We start from the raw sequence: 19,522 nt of genomic DNA on the forward strand, positions 1-19,522 counted from the left end.
ATCATCCTCCTTGGTATTTACCCAAAGGAGTCAAAAACTTATGTCTACACAAAAACTCTGTACACAAATGTTTATAGCAGTTTTATTCAAAACTGTGAAAATCTGGAATCACCCAAGATGTACTTCAGAAGGTGAACAGATAAACTGTTGTACATACATACAACAGAAAATTATTCAGCAATAAAAAGAAATGCATTTTTAAGCCATGAAAAGAACTTAAATGTATACTACTATGTGAAGCGAGCTAACCTGAAAAGGCTACATACTGTATGATTCCAGTTCTATGACATCTTGGGAAAGACAAAGCTACGGAGACAGTAAGAAGAACAATGGCTGCCCGGGTGGAAAGGGGAGGAAAGGATGAGCAGGCAAAGGATGGAGGACTTTTAGGACAGCGACGGTATCTGTTTGATACCTGTTTGATACCTTACTGACAGACACGTGTCAGCATGTTATACCTTTTCCCAAATCCACAGAGCACAAACCCAAGAGTGAACGCTAATGTGAGCCAGGGGCCGAAGGTGAAAGGGGGCGGCATCGCAGCGTGGTCAGTCAGCAGGGATGCGCCAGTGCTGGAGGGCGAGTTTAGAAATGGGCAGCTGGGGGGTGGGGGGGGGGGGGGGGTGGGGGGTGGGGAGGCAGGGGCGGGGCAGGAAGCAAACAGGAAGTAACATGCCTTCCACTCCAGCCCCATAACTGCCGTAGTTACAGAACTATAACTACAGTGAACCTGTAACTGCTGTAAGGTAAAGGCTATTTAAAATTATGCTAGAGACAAACTGACAGTACCAATGGGAACTGCAATTTACCAGCACATATAGGCAGCCTCTCACTCTGTAATGACTGACGGACGCCATAACTAACTCAGCAGAAATAGGTGAGCATCTTGGGAGCCCAGACTTTTCATCTCTTGTACTATTCTCCAGCAAAAAGAACTATGAGTCCGGTGGAATAGTCGAATTCATATCCAGAAGCCCAGAGAATATCGAAGATGGGCCTGAAAAATACTCTTCCCAGCAAACAATAGCTTTGAAACATTGAGATGATATTAAAAAGGACTCAAATGCCAGACAAAAATGGGTTCCCACTAACCACACTAAGACAACGTAAGCAGTTAAAAGAAAGCAAACTTTAATTATAATTAGCTAAATCATAATTAACCAATTATAATTAACTAAAACAAGTTTGCAAAGCCCTGATTATATAATGATTCTTAAAAAAAAAAAAAGCAACTAGCACTTCATTCAGCGGATTTTATTTATAAAGAAAAATGCACACAGAACTGACAACATCACCAGCTACAAAGAGGGAATGTTCTCACCATAAAGTCTGTGAGGATTCTTGCTACCTTCCCAATGACCACTCGTAGAAGACTCATTCCCACCACTTACCCCTCACACACACACACACATCCTGAAGAATAAACACTGTTAATAAACAATGTTAAATTACTACAAATCATTTTTTTTAATGTATCAAGGCACACAGTTTACAGGGTAAGAGGCCTTCTGATAAATCTCGGGCCAGGAAAGAGAAATGTGCAGAGATGCTGAAGCCCTGCAGTCAACTGGAATGGGCTTTTAAACTGACCAGAGATTTATGGAACTCTTTCTTCTCTTTGCTTGCAGGTTGGTGATTTTAACAATTGTTCTTTATCCTTTTCTTTACTATTCTTCTTGCCTTGCTCCGTGTGTGCACTAAAGGAGCTAGACAAAGGTCTCCCCAAGCACAAAGACAGAGCAAAGACTGAGACGTTTGGCTTTATTTAACTTTCATACAGAAGGACAGGATGAGATAGATACACACACACACACACACACACACACACACACACACACACACACACACACACACATATATACATCATCCTGCTCCTGTTAAATCCTTTCAGTAAATTTTATTTGCACTGAAATCTCACAGAAGACAGCAAGAGAAAATCGTCTATTTGTGGGCTCCTCAGGTAAGAAAAAATTAAATGCCAAAATTTTACTTATGTGGTGATGCTCAAAGAACAGCAGTAGCTTAGGAAACACGTGAGTAAAGTACAAGAATGCACTACTGCTTAGTGACGCCTACTGCATGTGTGAAGTGTCCGAGGGCTGGGGACACGGAGGAGATGAACCCCTGACCTCAGGAGGCTCACATTCTAGGATACAAGGCACACAATAGGCAAGTATGTAACACAATGCCGTATCTGTAAACACCAGGAGAAAAGGCAAAGCGGGAGAAGAGGACGAGCTCACCAAGGGCTGCTTTTTGACAGGCTGGGCAGGAAAGGCCTCTCTGACAAGGGAGCACTGAGCAGAGAGTTGGCTGAAGTCAGGTAGTAAGTCCCATGAGGGTCTGGGGGAAAGGGGCTCTCAGCTAAGAAGACAAAAAAGTGCCTGAGAAAGGGCTGGAGCCCGAAGAGCAAGGGGAAGACAGGAGACGCGGCTGGACAGGTAGCGAGGTCAGAAGAGCGTGAAGATCGCAAACAGACTTAGGGTTTTAAGTGTCACTGGAGGCCTTGGAGAGCTGACAGAAGGAAAGTAAAAGACTCCTGGGTTTGTCTTCTTTTTTAAATTAATTAATTTATTTGAATCCACAGTCACATTTATCTATTTGTTTGGCTGATCTTAGTTGTGGTATGTGGGATCTAGGTCCCTGACTAGGGACTGAACTCGGGGCCCTGCACCGGAAGCTCGGAGTCTTAGCCACTGGACCACCAGGAAGTCCTTACTGGGGGTATTAGACGCTCGCTCTGCCACGACGTGGAGAACAAAACTAGAATGGGTGGCAGTGAGACCAGCTGGCAGCTTGGCAGCAATTCACACGAACAGTGGCAATCTGAGCTCTGGAGTGACCACAGTGAGGAGATGAGAGCTGTCTGAAATCAGGACAGGGTACTAAGGCAAGACCCGAAGCATTTTCCAACAGGCTCCGCGTTTTTAGCCTGAACGGTATATGATGTCATTTGCTGAAGCAGGAACCGTGGAGGAGGAGAAGGTTTGGGAACAACCAGTGGTTCCACAGAAGACATGTTGAGCTAGGGATCCACTGGAGACATGTAAGAGATGTTAAGAAGTAAGGTGAAGACAATGGCTGCATTCAAAGTAAGGAAAGAGCTGGCAATAGAACGTTTAGAGCCACCAGCACGCAGACAGCAGTTACAGCAACTAAGCTGCAGGAGACCACCTAATCTGTGAGAAGCTGAGCAAAAAAGAAAGGAAGAGACCAGTGAGGTAGGAAAGAACAAGAGAATGCCGCATCCTGAAAGTCAAATGAAAAAAAGAGAGACTTTCACTCCTGAAAACGTTAGCAGCATGAAGTGAGACTGAATACTTAAGGTGAGCAAAGACTCAATGGTGGTTCTAGCAACATGAGATCAAAACAGTTTTACTAGAGCGAGCGGAAGAAAGCTTGCCTGTAGCAGGTTCATGAGAAAATGGTCAAAAATAAGCAGCTACCATACAATCCTGAATATTCACTGGAAGGACTGATGCTGAAGCTCAAACTCCAATACTCTGGCCACCTGATGGGAAGAGCTGATTCATTGGAAAAGACCCTGATACTGAGAAAGACTGAAGGCGGGAGGAGAAGGGGACAATGGAGGATGAGACGGTTGGATGGCAACACCAAATCAATGGACATGAGTTTAAGTAAACTCTGGGAGTTGGTGATGGACAGGGAGGCCTGGTGTGCTGCAGTCCATAGGGTCACAAACAGTCGGACACAACTAAGCTACTGAACTGAAACGTAAGTACAGACAATTCTTTCAAGGGCTTTTGCTGTGAAGATGAGCACAGAAGCAACACAGTAACTGAAAGCGATATCCCATTGAGAGAAGGTACTTTTGTTTAAGAAGGGTGATACTGCACACTGCTATATTTAAAACGGATAACCAACAAGGACCTGCTTACTGTATAGCACAGGCAACCGCTCAATCTTATCTAACAACCTAAATAGGAAAAGAATTTGAAAAAGAATAGATACATCTATGGGTATAACTGAATCACTCTCCTGTACACCTGAAACTAACCTAACATTTTTAATCACCTTACTCTAATGTAAAATAAAAAGTTAAAAAAAAAAGTGACAGTGTAGCAAATGCTTAACACTAATGGAAATAATTCTCTGAGCGAGGGGGCTCAAGATGCTGGAACCAAGGAAAACTGAAGGGGGAAAGGGGGACAGAACCCGGGACACTGGCAGAGGAGCTGGCTGTAGAAACCCCAGAGACCCTTTATCCCATTTCAACAGGAGGGCTGGTAAAACAGAGGGGTAGAGATGAGAGCAGGAAAGAAGATCTGATGGTGGATAACTGTGGAGTTTCTTTCCTGATTGCTTTTTAACTGAAATAAGATCATCAACTGAAAAATGGAAAATGAGGTGTCAAAAGCCTGAAAGAAGAGAAGGTAGTGAAGGGATGATCGCTGGTAACGGGTGAGAGAGCTCTAGGTGTAAGTGGTATGGTATGAATGGGAAGTCAACCATGACCCACTGGAGGCTGAGGTTTTCTGCAGTCACTCTGGCTGCTGCAATGCAGAGTGTGAGTTTCGTTATGAAACCAGGACAGTGGGAGGATGGCAAGGAAGTTTAAGGTGCATGAGAGAGCGACTACCATACAGATGACAGCATCTGAATGAGAAAAAGAGGCTGACAAACCCCATCGGTAAGATCATTAAGTTGGACAAGTCACTATGGCTGAAGGGTTATCGTGATGTGGATATTGCGCTGGTGAAAGAAGTTAGACTTGAAACTGAGATTTTTGAAGTGAAACAGCAATTGTCCTAGCAAGTGATACAATATTAAAGGCTAAAGTACAGCCATAAGAAAGAGAGGCTGGAACTTCCCAGGTGGCCCAGTGGTTGAGAATCTGCCTTACAAGGCAGGGGACCCAGGCTCAATCCCTGGTCAGGGTACTAAGATCCGACATGCCACTGGGCACCTAAGCCTACATGCCCCAACTACTGAGCCTGCACCCTCTGGAGCCCAGGCTCCATAGGGCAAAGAGAAGCCTCCAAGGGCTACAACGAAGACCCAGCGCAGCCCAATAAATAAAGGAATGAGTGGCTCACATGGGCTGGAGAGAGGACTGTTGAGGAAAGGAAGGCACCACTAGATCTGGGTATTGAATAGATTATGAGAAGGGACGATGGGAGAAGGAGAGGAAAACTTGGACAGGGAGGCGCTGAGTCTTTCGAGGGTGACACAGACGGGGAGACGGCGCCACTGCGAACCGGGACCGCGGGCAGTCAGCGCACTGGCTTAGAGGGACGTCTACTTAATCATAAATGTAGCTCAAAAGTACAAATCACTTTTGACACGATATTAACCGCACAAAGTACAGAAAAAAATTAAAGGGGAAAGACTATGAAAAACAACTTGTGGGGAACTGAAATAAATCCAAGTATAAAATATTAACGTGGTAATGAATGTGCACCAAAGGGGTAAAATGTAAGGAGAAGCATTCTGAACTTCCAGCTTCTCCCTGATCTGTCTACTTAACTAGACCCTAAGGGAAAAGCAATGAGAACTGCTGGACTGCTGAAGCCTTTTCAAGAATTACAGGCATATAACAGGAACACATGGGATAACCAAAAGTTATTTCATGGAAAATAATATTTTAAAAGATGTAGCAATTTCTAATTTTCTCTGTATTTTCTTTAATTTTCTCCTTCAAGCATCAAGGAGATGCCATTCAACTTCAAAGAAGCCTGTCAACTATGTCTACACTCTACCCAACAACTGTGAAGACACCGAGAGGCCACCCCGCCTAGACAGGCCTCTGAGCATGGTAGGAAACCCGCTCCCTTTGACAGCTCATTAAACCACTGACTCGGGGAGAATTTTGGAAACTACCTTGGCAACTTACTCTAGCTTCCTCTTGCACATGCAAAAACACATTAGCTTCCTTAAGGTACCAGAAAGTCCAGGAGACAAGAAAGTATTTGGTCTGGTCTAACCCAGCAGTTCACAGTATTATTAGCTAATGAAATGGACTTTTTTCCTCACCTACATACTAACACAATAAACAAACACCAGATGGTTCATAAGCCAGAAATTTACCAGGAGTTAGTTAGCACGCAAATGGCCTAGAATTACGTTTATTCCAGTTTTAATTCTGCTTTAATAAAATATTTCTATACAGAGTTTAAATGATTTCTACTAAATCAGAGCTTTGGGGGGAAAAAGAAAGAAAACCGTATTTTCACTTTGTCATTACTTGTCAAACTACTTCAGCACGTGGGCACTTTAGAACTCAGTGAACAGACAAACGCTACTTGTGCAAAGTGCTGTGTAAAGTTTTAAATTTTCTGATTAAGCTTTGACACCTGTTTCCACAATATTTTCTGTTTCTGCTGTCTCCAGTCCATCCATGCTGTCCTCATCTTCCGCTGCAGCTTTTCCTCTACTCCGAGGCCTGCAGACAAAGAATAAACACATATAATTAAACGGTGCATTCGAAGACTTAGAATTCTACTCAAAGTAAAGCACAAGTGAAAGGTACATAGAATAAAATGACTTAGGCAATCCTCCCTTCATTTTACCATGTCAGACAGTACATGCCACACTGCACAGTTCCTTTCCCCACAGATTCAGCTGCTCCTTACACCCAAACACGGGGGCAGGCCCACATTACTATGTCTGTGTCATCATAACTCACTTCTTCACACACTCCTCAGATGAGGCTTTCCCCTCTTTTATCAGACCTCGAGATGACTCCCTGTCCACAGCAGTGGCTTTTAACTGCCCAGGTGGCTCTTTTCAAAGTGCACACACTGGGTTATACCTCTGGATCTAATGAAACTGGGGAGTGACATGTGTGATCTCTATTTCTAAAATTTTACTCCTTAAGGAGAAAGTGAGGCATACCCCTGCAAACCATGCCCCCCACCAAAAAACCTCCATTAAACATGATTTAATCACACTAGAAGTGTGATGGATTTTTAACTTATAAACACTTCAGTAAAGTCAAATAAATGTTAAGAATCATGGTAAAGTAAGATTTTTTTTTTAACCAATACAGTTTTTAAAAACTAAGGCCTTTAACATCTTTGATGTCTCATAAATAAATGAGTCAAAAAAAAATTAAACACATAAAAAAGTAAGACACTACATGTAAAAAAAACTTAGAAACTGATAAATCAGTATTCAGATAATTTCAGAGCTTTAAATTATTTCATTACTTTAAAAGAAAGGGCACAAATGAACTATTTATTTGAAAAATATCGAAAGAGTCGAAAACAATTAAGAAATAGAGAAAATAATATGAAAAAAATAACGCAAAAGGCTGTTTTAAACAACAGGAAACCCATTTAAATTTTACTTTTTAAAGGAAATAAATCCATCAAAACTAATAAAGGAAATGTATAAATCCTCTAAGTTAAAGTAATCAAAGTTCAAATATTTGATAAACTACTATGAACTGTCTGAAGTCATCCTGACCCTCCCCAAAATTAAAAAAGGATACCTGAACCAAAACCCTAACATATCCAAAAATTGTGGATGAAAAAAATCTAAATAAAACATCAATAATCAGAATGCAAGCATAACTTAATACTAGAAATCTGCCAATATAACATGCCAAGTCAAGCAGTCAAAACACCATCATTCATAAGAAGAAGAAGGAAAAGAGACAGAATAAGATGACAAAAATTTTGGGAAGGGGGGATTGAGGCTAAGGCTGATTTTACTGTTCATGGGAAAAGGGAGAGAATAATTATCTTTAGACTTTATTAAGGCAACTTGTTATGTTTAACTTAAAACAATTAAAGGATTTAAAAGGGAACAGAGGAACGAAGGTTTGATCAGTCCAAGAGCAGGCAGACCAGGAGAAAAAAAACACCTAGTAAACAGAAAATAGGATAGAAATAAATATGAGTTTACACAGCAAATATAAATGGCTTAAAACTTAATGCTGCCGTTACTTAACGATGAAAATAATTCAGCAGCGTAACTTAATACAACTTCAAATTACATAAAACAAACAAAGAACAACAGAAAGAAATTGCTAGTTTCACAATCATTATGGGCAATTTTAACATCTCACTCTCAGAAACTGATAGATGAAACATTAAAAGCATTTTAAGCAAGTATTTAGACAATACATTTCACAAGCAACATTAGACAACTCGATCAACCCTCCTTATGTCTGGCTCTGTTAAAACACTGGATAAACAAAACAAAATCCCTCCCTTCTCCAAACTACTCTCTAGTAGGAAGATATATTTTTTTATTATTGAAAACAAATAAAACACAAGAAAATACTAGGGGAAAAAAGGCAAATGAAGGATTAGCTATCTGTTTAAATACATTTATAAAATCAGTCACTCAGTTGTGTCCGACTCTTTTACATTTACAAAATAAACTTCATGAAATAAAATTCATCTGAGTAAGGAGACACTTGAGTACAGATGTGAAGTAGAACAGGAACCAAAGCAGGCAGACGTCTGGTGAAATAGCGCTCAGTAGAAGGAACAGCAAACGCTAAGTTCTTGAGAGAAGAGCTGCAGGACAGCAAGGACACACTGCCGGAGCTCAGCAGTGCTGCTCAGCAGACTGAGAGAAGCTTCGAGGAGACAGGCGGCCTAAGAGTATTTTTTAAAGGCGGGGGTGGGGATTTGTTTAGAAACTTGCAGACCAATATAATGACTGGATACAGGGAGACAGGACACTCTTGAAATAATCCCAACATGACTACTGTAACGGGAAAGAGAATAAGAAATTAATTCAAGAGAGATTATGGAAGTAAAATTTACATCTAATCTTTCCTTCATGTTCTTCATAACTGTGTCAGCTCATTGCTGAAAACACTGAAACACACACGGCTTTGCTGGCTAACCCTAATCTCCCAGGCCAATGCCCTGTTCTAAGTTTCTCTCGCCACTATGCTTGCCAACTGGCTTTACGTCAAACTTGTTTTATCTTGTTAGTATCTCAATGTGTTGGTCGTCTGCATCATGGTGGTAGTTACTGTTTAGCTGCTAAGTCATGTCTGACTCTTTGCATCCCCATGGACTGTAGCCCACCAGGCTCCTCTGTCGTGTGATTTCCCAGACAAGAATACTGGTGTGGGTTGCCATTTCCTACTCCAGGGGATCTTCCTGATCCAGGGATCAAACTCACTTCTCCTGTATTGGCAGGCAGTCTTTACACCACTGAGCCACCAGGGAAGCCCCTGAATGGTGGTATTTACTCCTAAAAAATAAATTTTAATTTTTGCCTTGCTTTTCTTCCTACTTCTATTTATTTCTTCCATTCTTGATTTTTGGCACCACTGAAAACATGCTTTTTCCATTCATCAATCCATCAGAATTCTACTACTTCTGTCAATGGATCAATGTATCGACATCAGGAATTTGATTTTTCTGAATGCGAAACATAAAGGTCATATTGTCAAACTCACAGCAGTTGGCAATTTCCAAACTTAAAGAGCAAAAAGGTGCATAGATTTTCGTAGCACGTTCACATGTTCTCGGTTTTGGTTTTAAATAGTCCAATTACAAACGATAACACAAAGATTATTCATTTTAATCTTTCTTTAGTTTTTCTCCCTTCTCTTTATCCTTTATATCTCATAACCTTTTCATCTTACTTTTCCTTGTTTCACTTTGCTGCAAAGAAATATGAAGTAAAATAATACAACTAACTCTATTTGAGAAATTTTTCCAGAATTCAGTGTTTCTTGTTAATCTTATAAAAATTAAAACTAATTAAAAAAAACTAATTTGAATTCCTAAAACCTGAGGGCTCAGACTGTAAAGCATCCACCTGCCGATGCGGGAGCCCCGGGTTCAATCCCCGGGTTGGGGAGATCCCCTGGAGGAGGGCATGGCAACCCACTCCAGCATTCTTGCCTGGAGAATCCCACGGACGGAGGAGCCTGGTGGGCTACAGTCCATGGGGTCACAAAGAGTCGGACACGACTGAACGACACTCATAAACAGACGAAGCATAAGAACCAGTATTATCAGACACTGGACAACAGGCAGGGAGAGAACTGTAATCCCTGAGAAAAGGAAATCAAAAAGGTGAGCCCCACCCTCACAGAGGCTTTCCGTGGGTTAGTTTATGAACTGCAGCACACAGAGGGAACTCAGGACTGGCAACTGTGCTTAAATGAGCACAGAGAAATCGTTAGTTAAGGGGGCGAACGGAGGAGAATTTGTGGAGCAGAGTACACAGAATGAGGGAGCAGAGAAAAAGCTCCAGAAATCTGCTACCCTTGAGTTTTAATCTGAACACCAAACTGTACCACTGTGGTGTAAAACCTCACAAGGCTGAACAGGAACTGCTTCCAAGGCAAGACCCAATAAAGAAAAGATGCAATACAGAGTCCCAGAGCTCACAATGAGCCAGGAATCAGTCATGCTCCCTCTGGCCAGAGTGTAAGACCTCAGGGACTACACCTTTAGAAAGAGGGCTACATGAAGCCTAGAACAAACACTATTCTAGACCAGCCTTAAAATTGCTGACAAAAGCAACAACAGAATCAAAATGACCCACAATTGATTCAACTGGTGGCCAAAAAGGAAAAAAAAAAGACAAAACCAGAAGAAAAATCAAGGAATAGAAACAGAAAACAGAGAAGACAAACATAAGCATGGATATTAAACCAGCTAGTATCACTATTCCTCATGCTTAGTGAATATGGAAAACACAAAAAAAGAAGCGAAATAGAAGATGATAAAGGCTAACATCAAAAGATGACATCATATGAAAACTTCACTTTGAAAGATTAACATCTGATTAGAAACTGCAAAAGAAACATGACTAACCTTCAAAACATAGCAAAACAAACAAAAACCTTCCCCAAATAAAGGACAAAGTGAAAAAAAGACAAACAGCTACATGCAATGCCCTCTGGGACAGTAACAACCAGTCTAATATGTGTGAAGCTTGACTAGGAGGGAAGGGAATGGAAAAAATATTTAGAGAAATAATAGCAACAAAATCTTACAAATTAGAAAAAAATAAAAACCCACAGGGACTTCTCTGGTGATCTGGTGGCTAAGACTCTGGGCTCCCAATGCAGGGAGCCCAGGTTTGATCCCTGGTCAAGGGAACTACATCCCACATGCTGCCAAGTAAAAACCTGCTTTACCATCTGAGCAACCAGGAAGTCAAGTAAAACCTAGCACAGCCAAGTAAACAAATAAAAAGAAATAAAACAAAACACAGACACCAAAAAGCACAACAAAATTCCTAACACACAAACACACACACACTCCCCTCCAGTAGGCACTTAACAGTCAATCTGCTGACAAACAGCAAGAAAAAGAAATTCGTAAAAGCAAACTCCCCTCAAAAGACATACTTACTGTTTACAGAGTAACAAAAATAATGACTGCAACCTTTTCATCTGAAAGGATATTTAAAAGTGCTTGGAAGAAAATTAAAGGCGGGGAAACACCCATAAACCCTTGAATAAAACATACAACAAAAAGCATCCTTCAAAAATAATAGTAGGACCTCCCTGGTGTACCAGTGCTTAAGAATCCATTTTGCCATGCAGGGTACGCAGGCTTCATCTCTGGTCAGGGAACTAGGATCCCATATGCCAGTGGGGCAACAAAGTCCGTGCTCCACAACCAGAGAAGCTAGCCCAGCACAACAGAAGATGCTCAACGACACAACCAAGATCCTGCGTGTTACAGCTGAGACCTGACGTAGCCAAACAGAGAAATAAAGAAAAAATAAAGCAAAAAGTAAACAAACGCTAAACAAGTTAAAAGAAACCTTCATTATACGTTAAGGAAATTCTTCAGACAGAAGGAAAATAATGCTCAATAAACACCTGGACCAAAATTCCTGTATGCAAAAGAATAAAGAGTGATGTAAATGGTATGTGAGTAAATTTATAAAAGACTTTTATACTTAAACCTCTAAAAATTAACTCACTGTTCAAAGCAAAAATAATAACTTATTGTGGGTTTCAAAATACATAGAAAATTTAAATGTGTAGAAAAAATAGTTCAAAACATAAAGAGGGTAAAAGCATGCTGATGTACGGGTTTTATATTGTATCTGAAGTGGTATTAACTGAGGCATCCTCTGAAGAGTTAACACTGCAATGTAAATCCTAAATCCTTTGTAAACAACACACACAGTCAGTTTATTAGTCCAATGGAAATAAAAACGGAATCCTAAAAATATATTCAATTAACCCAAAGAAGATAGGAAATGAATAGAAGGAAACAAAGCAGAGAATGGGAGAGAAGGGATAAATACAAAACAAAGCGCAAGTTGATTTAATCCCTCCACATCAGTAATTATTTAAGGGTCAATGGTCTCAACAATTACGAGGCAAAACTTGTCAGACCAAATGAAGACAGCAAGAATCTTCCTCACGGAGATACAGTCCTAAAAATGCATGCGCTCCACAGCAAAGTTTCAAAACATGAAAGGAGAAATGTTTAAAGCCACAATTATACCTTGTTAGCACAACCCTCTGCTCAGTAACTGATATGGTAGACACAAAGCTCAGTAAAGAGATGGAAGGTTTAAGGCTACCAACCACAAGGACTGAACTGACAGTTAAAGAACACCCTACCTAAGGACAACAGGCCACCTACTCCTTTCAGGTGCATGACCCCAAGATCAGGCGGGTTCCAGATCGGGAAAGGAGTAGTCAAAGCTGTATACTGTCACCCAGCTTATGTAACTAATATGTAGAGTGCATCACGTGAAATGCCAGGCTGGAAAAAGCACAAGCTGGCATCAAGACTGATGGGAGAAATAGCAACAACCACTAGTCCAGAAAGAAATGATCAAGAAAATGAGAAAATAGCTTGAGCTAAATGAAAATAAAAACATAACATTTCAAAATTTGTAACATTCGGGTAAGCAGTGAATGGGAAATTTACAATTTTAAATAGTAATATCAGGGGCAAGAGAGGGGTAGGGAATTAAGAGGTATAAACTATTATGTATAAAATAAATAAGCTATAAGCATATATAATACAACACAGGAAATATAATCAATATTTTATAAAAATTATTTTATAAAATATTTCAAAGGTTTATTACTCCATTTATAAACAGAGTAATATAACCTTTAATAACTGCAAATCAACTGACAACCATTATGTCATACACCTGACACATCTGAAATAGTGTACATAGATTATACCTCAATTAATAAAAAAAGTTATATTAAAAAACCTCATAATGGAAACATAGGTCTCCACTTAAAAGAAATTAAAAAATGAAAATCAAGACTATAATAAGTAGAAGGGAAGAAATAATAAAGAGCAGAAATTGATGACAAAAGATAGTTCTTGGAAAGAACAGATGACCAACCAACAAAAATGATCAAGAAAAATTTTAAAAGCCTCACAAATTACCAATAAAAAATTTGAAAGGGGAGGGTCATCACTAGAGAGACTATACACATTAAAAGGACGATGCTATTCTATTAAAAAACAATTCTGTCACTAAAACAGCAACTCAGATGAAATGATCAAAATCCTTGGAAGGCACAAATAATCAAATATGACTTAAGAATAGAGAATCTGAGGGACCCATCACATATTTTAAAGATTGAATTTGTAAGTAAAAACCTTCACAAAAAGAAAATCCAATCCCTGATAGCTTTACTGATGAATTCTATCAAACTTTTAAGAAATAATATTAATCCTACACTATCTTTTGTAAATAACAAATAAGAAAAGAACACTTTCTAACTCATTCTATGAGGCTGGCATGCCACTGACAGCAAAAATCAAAGACATTACATAAAGCTAATATCCATTATAAACATAGGCCTGTTCCATAAAATAAAAAAAAGAACACTCTTCCACCCATTTTTTGCAGATATTACAACTGTCATACATACCAAGTCAAAACAAGGGTAATGAAAGAAAATAAAATTACAGACTATTTTTCACTTTAAAAACTCCAAACAAAAGATTTCAAGGGGCTCCACCTCTAACAAGTTGGAGAAATATATGCCAAACTTTTTTCTCCCACTGAATGTAACTATAAAGCATGTAAATAATTCATGAAACCACCACTGAGTTGCCTTAAAAACTTGTAACAGCAGTTTGTCCAGGAACAGACACCAAAATTCACCAAAGTATCACCAAGTTTACTACTATTTTACCTCTCCCGTATCCCCTGGCCTGAACTAAAAGAAGTCTGAAACCCAGAACTCAGTGCTGAGGTGCAGAAAAAGAGAGAGCTTGCCTGAACTGACCACAACCTGCCCATGGGTGGGCCTGATCCGAATTAGCGTAAGAACACCTTTGAGAGCTAAGCTAACAGGTCCCACAGGGGTGACTTGGTACTGCACACACAGTACAAACAGAAACAGTCCCGCAAGAGGCTTTGAAAACTAAACTGACCTTACTGCAGCCCACAAAAGGCTGGTTGTAACCTGCAGCCTTGTACCTACCCAGGCTAAGTGCCTATTAAATCAAAATTACCAACCTTCTCCATAAGATGTTTCTAAAATCCACAGTCTTATAATATCTAAGACGTTCAGGAAACAATCCAAAATTACTTGATACTCAAAGAACTACAATAAAATCAAATCACCAGAAAAAATACAAGAGGCTAATGAACGCAAGAGGCTAATGATAAAATGACAGAGGTTGGAATTATGAACACTTTCAGGCAGCTACTATAAAATGTTCCTATGAGCAACTCTGAACACTTAAAGCTTAAAACAGAAAGTATCAGCAAATAACGAAAAGACATAAAGAAGAACCAAGAAGAAATTTTAGAAAGAAAAAATTACAAAAGCAAAAAAAAGACTCTTTAGATAAAAAAATCAATGATGGCCGTCAGTTCAATTCAGTTCAGTCGCTCAGTTGTGTCTGACTCTTTGTGACCCCATGAACTGCAGCACGCCAGGCCTTCCTGTCCATCACCAACTCCTGGAGTTCACCCAAACTCATGTCCATCGAGTCGGTGATGCCATCCAGCCATCTCATCCTCTGTCGTCCCCTTTTCCTCCTGCCCCCAATCCCTCCCGGCATCAGGGTCTTTTCCCATGAGTCAACTCTTCGCATGAGGTGGCCAAAGTATTGGAGTTTCAGCTTTAGCATCAGTCCTTCCAAAGAACACTCAGGACTGATCTCCTTCAGAATGGACTGGTTGGATCTCCTTGCAGTCCAAGGGACTCTCAAGAAGTCTTCTCCAACAACAGCACAAAGGCTCAGAGGTTAAAGCATCTGCCTGCAGTGTGGGAGACCTGGGTTTGTTCCCTGGGTTGGGAAGATCTCCTGGAGAAGGAAATGGCAACCCACTCTTGCCTGGAGAATCTCATGAATGGAAGAGCCTGGTGGGCGTACAGTCCACGGGGTCGCAAACAGTCGGACCCGACTGAGCGACTAAACTTTCACTTTAACTTTCATATGTGGCCTAGACACTCCAATCAAAATACAGAGGTTGTGTGAGAATCAATTTAAAAAAAACATGCCCCAACTACATGCTGTCTACTTGAAGCTGAAATCAAATATGACGACCCATTTAAGGAAACAGACAGATCATGCAACACTAACCGAAATTAAGCTGAAATGGATATGTTAGTATCATACAAAGCAGTATGTCATTTCAAAACAAATGACAAGGATAAAGAAGGGTATCACATGCAATACTGATTCCCAACAACAAATAATTCCAAGTGTGTATGTAACCTCACAACAGAACTTCAAAACACATGAAGCAAAAACCAACCAAAAAACCCTTAAAGTACGTTATTCTCACGGAGTCCTCGTAACTGCCCTGCTGAAGTCAGCACTGCTGTCCCTGTTTTACAGATAACCAAACTGAACCTGTCAGTCGTGTCCGACTCTGTGCGACCCCATGGACTGCAGCCCACCAGGCTCCTGTCTGTGCGATTCTTCAGGCAAGAATATTGGAGTGGGTTGCCATTTCCTCCTCCAGGGGATCTTCCTGACCCAGGGATTCAATCGGTGTCTCCTGCATCGGCAGGCAGATTCTTTACCACTAAGCCACCAAGGAAGCCCCACACTGAAATTAAGAAAGGTTAAATAGGTTACCCAAAGTCACTCAACTGGTCAAAGCTAAACCGTAGTGAGGTCAACACACTGGGAAGAAGACCCACAAACTCCCCCTGCTGAGGTCTATGAAACTACTGGTTTGCCCTAAACTTCCATTAAAAAAAAAAAAAAAAAAATACCTGTTGCGGGTAGGGAAGCTTGCTACGTTGGGCCAGTGCCTGTATCTGCTACCAAACCCCAATGCTCAGCCCTCAAAACAGGCAAAGGAAAAACGCTTCAAGACCACCTCTTCTCAAGCATCTCAGGATTCCACTCCACTGGACAGGTCACTGACTAACACACTCAAAAAACCAAGAGGCTAAAGCAGGAGTTTAGACAGGAATGTGGAATTGGAATGAAAGCTGACCTTTCCCAGTCCTGTGGCCAGTGCTGACTTTTCGAAGTTTTCTGGCATATTGAATGCAGCACTTTAACAGCATCCACTTTTAGGATGTAACTGTAGATCAGACGTTAATATTAGTTTGCTTTAACGCAGTCAGTGTTTGTTCAGAAATAGTGAGATGTTCACTTTTTCTCTCCTTACCTTTCCCTCTTTATCTCAGATTTACACCCGTGTTCACAGGAGTTTCCACCCTCGAGGACCTCACTCCAATAGGTGCTCAACTAAACAGTATCTGTTGGTTCATCTCCCCTACCGGCCTCTCACCACCCAGCTCAGTGAAGGGCGCTCAGTCGTGTCCGACTCTTTGCAACCCTTGGACTGTACAGTCCATGGAATTTTCCAGGCCAGAATACTGGAGTGGGTAGCCTTTCCCTTCTCCAGGGAATCTTCCTAATTGAACAGGGATCTCCTGCACTGCAGGCGGATTCTTTACCAGCCGAACTATGAGGGAAACCAGCTCAGAGGCAGCAGTAATACAGCGGTTACAAGCAGAGATTGCGGAGCCGGACTGCCTGGATCACAAGGCTGCCAGCTGCACAACCACGTGTGAGGGGCTTAAACTTGGTGCCTCACTTTCCTCATCAGTAAAATGGTATAAAAGAACTACCTCACAGGACTACCGTGAGGATTAAATGTAAAGTGCCTCCAATGCCAGTTCCCTGTGACCCTCTCCTCATCCCAGGCCTTTATCACCTCCTTTCCAAGCTTGGACCCCATGATCAGCGGGTCTAACGCTCTGGTCCTCAATACTTCCTCCCTTTATTTCATTCCATTAAATGCCTGGTAAAACCTCAATACTGATGAAAACAAACCTTGCATCTCCTCTGGCCCAGGAGCTCAAGCTGTGGGGAAAAGACACAGCCAAGTCACTGCCTTCAGTCTGCATTTCCAACCTCACCCCTCCGGAAGCCCCTCACTACCCAGCAATCACCGCTCAGATCGGTTCACTCTCCCATTTCCTCAGATACTTATTTCATACTTTTTCTGTCTTCAAACAATTAAAGACTCTCCACTCTCCACCCTTCGGTTGACAGAATCGGCTTGCTACTTCAGTGGGGACACAGAGCTAGTCTGAGAGCTTCCTATCCTCCTCTGACCAAATCCTCAACTTCCCTGAAAGCTCCCCTGTGGACTCCACATTCCCTCCCACTAAACACACCATCTGGTCTCCCTACTGACACCCATCCCTCCTGTGCTCAGGATCACGTTCTCTTTCCTGTCTGTGAACTCTGCCCCTGCCCTGACTCCCTTCCTCTCCTGAATGACCAACCTTTCCCCAGAAAAAGGAGTCTGAACAGCATACAAATAGACTGTAGTAACACAGTCTTCTTTAAAAAACAAAGGAAAAAAAAGAAACCCTCCTGGGACACCACATCCCCTTCCCTGCGCCTGCCGGGTCCTGAGAGCGGTGCTCCTTGAGCACTCCGGACCCAGGTCCGCCCTTCGGCCCCATCAGATGGATCGTCCTTCCCCTCATCCCACTGAAGGGCCCGGATCAGAGTCACCGAAGAACAGGCGGACAGACAGCTGGGTTCGCCTGGACTGCGCCTGTCATTCTCGAATAGCTGACTGGGCTCCTGTTGCACTCAACAACGTCTTGGTTAGATCCCTGAGTTATCTAACCGCCAGGACCTACGACATGCCAGTTCTCCACCCGTCAGACACCCGTGAGACCAGGGCCATTTTCTCCCTAGCTCCTTGGACACAACACTCTGCTGAGATTCCCCTACCACACCGGGCCCCCCTCACTTCCTCTGCTGGTGCCTCTTGCTCTTTACCAACCCCATGAAGGTCGAGTGTCCGGGGCTCCGTCACTGAATCCCCTGCACAGGCTCACTGCAGCCTCTCCATGTGCACGCTGGTAACTCTGCATCCCTCCACTGCCTGCCTCTCTGCTGCAGCTGCCGCCGCCGCCAAGTCGCTTCAGTCGTGTCCGACCCTGTGTGACCCCAGAGACAGCAGCCCACCAGGCTTCCCCGTCCCCGGGATTCTCCAGGCAAGAACACTGGAGTGGGTTGCCATTTCCTTCTCCAATGCATGGAAGTGAAAAGTGAAAGTGAAGTCGCTCAGTCGTGTCCGACTCTTAGCGACCCCATGGACTGCAGCCCACCAGGCTCCTCCGTCCATGGGATTTTCCAGGCAAGAGTACTGGAGTGGGGTGCCATTGTCTTTTCAATCACAACTCAGTACCTGCCTACTCAGCAGCATCTCTACGTTAACATGTCAAACACACACGTGACTCCGCACCCTACCCTCAGAAACTTGCTTCTCCAACGGTCCCCACCTCCGTCAGCGGTGGCATCCGGGGCTGAGGAACCTAGCCCCACGACTCAGGGCCTTGTCTCTCGTTCCCACACATCATGTCAGCAAATACCGTCAGCGCACCTTCAAGACACACACGCGTCCCTACTTCTCAAAAGTTCACTTTATGCCACTTTTATAAGAGGCTGACATTAGTATCTGTTTTCACCAACCAAAACAAATCCAAAGAGGATTTTCACTTCTCAAAGAAAGGGGCTGAGGAGAGGGTGACTGCTTCTTCACTTTCTGTCATCCCATCTGATTAAAGCTTTCATGAGAAAACTCTATTTTCTGAAGGCAGGAGAGATGGGTATTCCAAAGATGCCAACTTCTCAGGAATTACAACTGCTAACAGCCTAGAGTCACCACCCTTCTTTTTGTTACCGGTGCAACTGGGAATCACACAGCTAACCTTTACTGAGCATTTAGTACGTGAGAGGCACTGCTCTATCGCCATCTCTAGCTTACCTGTCTCTTAAGAGAGAATGCAATCACCACCATGGCTGGAATTTTAGTCACTACTGCACCCCCCACACCTAACAGCACCAGGCGTTTCTCAGGCACTCAATACACGCTTTGCTAAATGAGTAACAATGGTTCTACAACTCAGGAGGAAAACAGGAATTTAATAACTAGAACTGAAATAACCGCCTAACCATTCCAAAGACTCACAACTTACAGTTCTGCTTCCCACTGAACAGAAAAATAAAATTTCACACAGAGTCAAACTTTAAAAGAAAAGCCGTGTGACCTAATGCTGAATGTTATGTCATTAAGGTAAATAAAGAGAAAGAAGTTTTAACACCACAAGGGAATAGACAAAACTGTC

The 19,522-nt window shown here is 42.1% G+C and overlaps 1 protein-coding gene across 1 annotated transcript in view; it reads right to left on the bottom strand.

The window, feature by feature from the left end:
• The window catches only part of KMT2C (lysine methyltransferase 2C), a 257,816-nt gene that overhangs the window by 174,912 nt on the left and 63,382 nt on the right, over positions 1 to 19,522 (bottom strand). The window contains exon 2 of the mRNA XM_052638894.1: positions 6,315 to 6,403. Coding sequence (XP_052494854.1) covers positions 6,315 to 6,403 — 89 coding nt within the window. The remainder of the gene's footprint in view (positions 1 to 6,314; positions 6,404 to 19,522) is intronic.

Source organism: Budorcas taxicolor, chromosome 4 (genome assembly GCF_023091745.1).
Source record: "Budorcas taxicolor isolate Tak-1 chromosome 4, Takin1.1, whole genome shotgun sequence".
NCBI classification, from domain to species: Eukaryota; Metazoa; Chordata; class Mammalia; order Artiodactyla; family Bovidae; genus Budorcas; species Budorcas taxicolor.